At 61.4% G+C, this 3274-nt stretch overlaps 1 protein-coding gene across 1 annotated transcript in view; it reads right to left on the reverse strand.

The window, feature by feature from the left end:
* Nucleotides 1–3149, reverse strand: part of LOC103805341 (zinc finger protein GLI1-like) — a gene marked incomplete at both ends in the record, with an annotated part of 3603 nt that extends 454 nt beyond the window's left edge. The window contains 10 exon segments of the mRNA XM_009077985.1: nt 212–460; nt 862–1026; nt 1362–1511; nt 1623–1763; nt 1864–1965; nt 2166–2328; nt 2508–2703; nt 2891–2957; nt 2960–2991; nt 3045–3149. Of these exon segments, the coding sequence (XP_009076233.1) occupies nt 212–460; nt 862–1026; nt 1362–1511; nt 1623–1763; nt 1864–1965; nt 2166–2328; nt 2508–2703; nt 2891–2957; nt 2960–2991; nt 3045–3149 (1370 nt within the window).
* Nucleotides 3150–3274: the final 125 nt, after the last annotated feature.

Raw genomic sequence — 3274 nt, forward strand, 5'->3', positions numbered from 1 at the left:
ACACATGCACATGTTTTTCGGAGACTCCCAGGGATGGTAACTCCATCACTGCCCTGGGCAGCCTGTGCCAGTGCCTGACCACCCTTTCCATGAAGAAATTTTCCATAATATCCAATTTAAACCTCCCCTTGCAGCTTGAGGCCCCTTTCTCTTGTTCTCTCCCCCACCACCAACCCTCCCTCCCTTCATCATCGCCCCCCCAACTCCTCACCAAGGCCAGGTCAGGCACCAGGAGTTTCCCATCATCCTTCCTGGCCTCGGTGGGGCCGTTCGTGTCCTTCTCCTGTTTCATGTCTGGGGGGACACTGGGGGTGGGCAGTGCCCGGCCTGGCCCCACGTCCCCTCGGTGCTTCTTGGTGACGTGGGCGTCAGGGCCGTGCACCGTCTTCACGTGCTTGCGCAGGGAGCTGGGGTCGGTGTAGCGCTTGGTGCAGCCAGGGATCTTGCAGACGTACGGCTTCTGTCCGGGAAAACCGGCAGCACGGAGTGGGGAGGGTGTCAGCTCTGGCTGGAGACCCCCTCCCAAAATGGAACCCCCTCCCCTCCCTCTGGAGAGAGCTGAGAGTGGATCAAAGCTGGTCAGTCCCCTTGGAGAGGGCATGGTGGGTGCTGGGGGGGTGGTCAGGGAGGCAGGGGAAAGAGGAGTAAGGATTTACTTTACCCAGGAGTGGGGTAAAGAAATCCCAGTGGGAATGTTGGTGGCAAGGGAGGGAGCAGGGAGACATTTAGAACAGGCAAAGAGGGAGTTGTGGCACACAGAGGCAAAACCCAAGGGACATGAGGAGTTCTCAGAAGACGGGACTGACCCAGAGCTGCATGGGGAGCCTGGAGGGGTGTTGGGAGCCCCAGGTGGGGCCATACCTCATTGGAGTGGGTGCGGTTTTGGTGCTTGGCACGGTCGGAGGCGTTGGAGAAGGCCTTGTTGCAGCCCTCATGCTCACACACGTAAGGTTTCTCTCCCGTGTGTGACCGCAGGTGTGTCTTGAGGTTCTCCAGGCGGGAATAAGCCTTGTTACAGCCCTCAAACTGCGGATGAGCGGGGTGAGATGTGTCATGTGCCATCACCAGGCTCTGGGCCACATCACCCCCACCCCCCAGCACACCTGCCCTCCTCAGGTGCTTCCTCACGCTGCAACACAGCCCCTCCTGTGTCCCTGCCCATGCCATCCCGAGTGCCACCGCGGGGAAACCACAAACTGGGGCTAACTGCAATGCCCAGCTCCCCATCCTAAGTTAAATCCAGGAATGTGTCCCAAAGCAAGGGCTCTGGCTGCCATGCATGAACCCCACTCACTCTCTACCCTGTCCCCCCTCCTTTTCCCAGCTCACCAAGCACTTCTGAGGAGTTCTTGGCAGCTCACCGTGCACTTGTGAGGTTTCTCGCCGGTGTGACGCCGCATGTGCACCACCAACATGTACTGAGCCTTGAACGGCCTCTGCTCCCGGGAACACGCTGCCCAGTGGCACACAAACTCCTTCTTCTCCCCATGGATGTGCTCATTGTTGATGTGCTAAGGGAGAAAGGAACGTCACTGGGAGCAGGAATCGTGGGCTGATCCAGGGGGATGTCACCTGGCAGCCCAAGGGCAGGTTTTGGGGTGGGGATGCCCCAGTAGACTCACATGCACCAGCTGCTCCTGCGTGTCGAACTCCTTGGCGCAGCCTTCCCAGTAGCAGTTGGTCTCATACACAGCTTCACACTCGGGTTTCCCATCCTCCTTCTCCAGCTCTTCCCGGACATCCAGCATTCCAAGCAAGGGGTCCTGGGGGAGCATGACCAGGTGAGCCCTCCCAGGTGGGAGCGGTGCCGGGAGGAGCGTGGAGCCCTGGGGATGTGGGAGGGTCTCGCAGCCTGGGACGCACCTGGGTGCCTGTGGATGCTGGGCTGGAGATGTCGCCCTCGGATCGCTCCTCTGGGAATTTGGTGGTCAGGGGGCTGCTCAAGCTCCACTCCAGTTTCAGCTGCTGCCAGGGCAGGGAAAGCAGGAAGCAGTCAACATGGAGATGCACATTGGATCACTGCTTACACGGGACGCAGCGCTTACACAGATACACCCTCACATGGATGCATGGCTTACATGTCTGACAGGAATGTCTGGCACACATGGATACACAACAGACCCCTGGCTCCCACAGATCCCTGGCTCCCGTGGATTCCCCCTTACCTGGCAGTGCTTCAGGGTTCCACGAGCAGGTGGGTGGTGCAGCAGCCCTGGGCGTGTGGACAGGTGCTCATGGGAGCTGCATGGTGCAGGGGGGGGCGTGTGGCTGTACAGGTGACCTTGCCCCTTCTGCTGCCCAGGTGGACTCTGGTACCCCAGGGATGGGCTGTGGAGACCAAAAGGATGAGCAGGAGACAACCTCAGGGGACAAGATTGAGGTCTCCTGAGCCAGGTTCCCCAGTCATCCCTTCCCCACCATCCCAACCTGCTCCCGGCTCTCCCAGCACTCCCCAGGGTGGGAATGGGCAACTCACATCTGCCAGAGGGCTGAGGGCAGGTGCCCACCTGATGGTGCTGATGGACAGGTGGCCGTAGGAGCCGCCGGCAGAGGCGCAGCGGGAGTTGATGAAGGCGACGAGGGAGTTGGGAGACGTGCGGATCACCGTCTGCAGGTCGATGCTGGAGTCGGACAGGGGGGAGATGGACAGGGCCCGCTTCTTCCCCAGCTTTCCTGCTCCACGAGGCGTGGAGAACCGGGAACCTGCGATGGCAGGAGGGGACACTGCCCTCAGCACGGTCCTGGGGGGCTGCAGACACCCCCGAGGACACACACCTGGTGTTTGGAAGCTCGAGGAGTGCCCTGAGTGCACCAGTTTGCTTTGGATTTAGAGGAAAAGAGATGCTCAACACCCTGTGGACACCTCTTATCCCATGGTCCCAAAAAAAACAGGGACTCACATCGCTGGGGTGTTCGGCTCCGGGTACCAGCCCATAGCCGCGGTGCCCGGGCATAGCCGCCCGGGCTGATGGCACACAGGGAAATCGAGTCCTGGCAGAGCACAGACAGGTGAGGTGAGTGGGGGATAGAGACCCCTGGAGCACCCCTGAGCCCGGGGGTGAAACCGGCGCCTGGGACCCCTGAGATGACCCACCTGGCGGCCCCGGGGCGGCGGGGCCCGGGCTGATGGCACACAGGGAAATCGAGTCCTGGCAGAGCACAGACAGGTGAGGTGAGTGGGGGATAGAGACCCCTGGAGCACCCCTGAGCCCGGGGGTGAAACCGGCGCCTGGGACCCCTGAGATGACCCACCTGGCGGCCCCGGGGCGGCGGG

The sequence above is a fragment of the Acanthisitta chloris genome, unplaced genomic scaffold (assembly GCF_000695815.1).
Source record: "Acanthisitta chloris isolate BGI_N310 unplaced genomic scaffold, ASM69581v1 scaffold17417, whole genome shotgun sequence".
NCBI classification, from domain to species: domain Eukaryota; kingdom Metazoa; phylum Chordata; class Aves; order Passeriformes; family Acanthisittidae; genus Acanthisitta; species Acanthisitta chloris.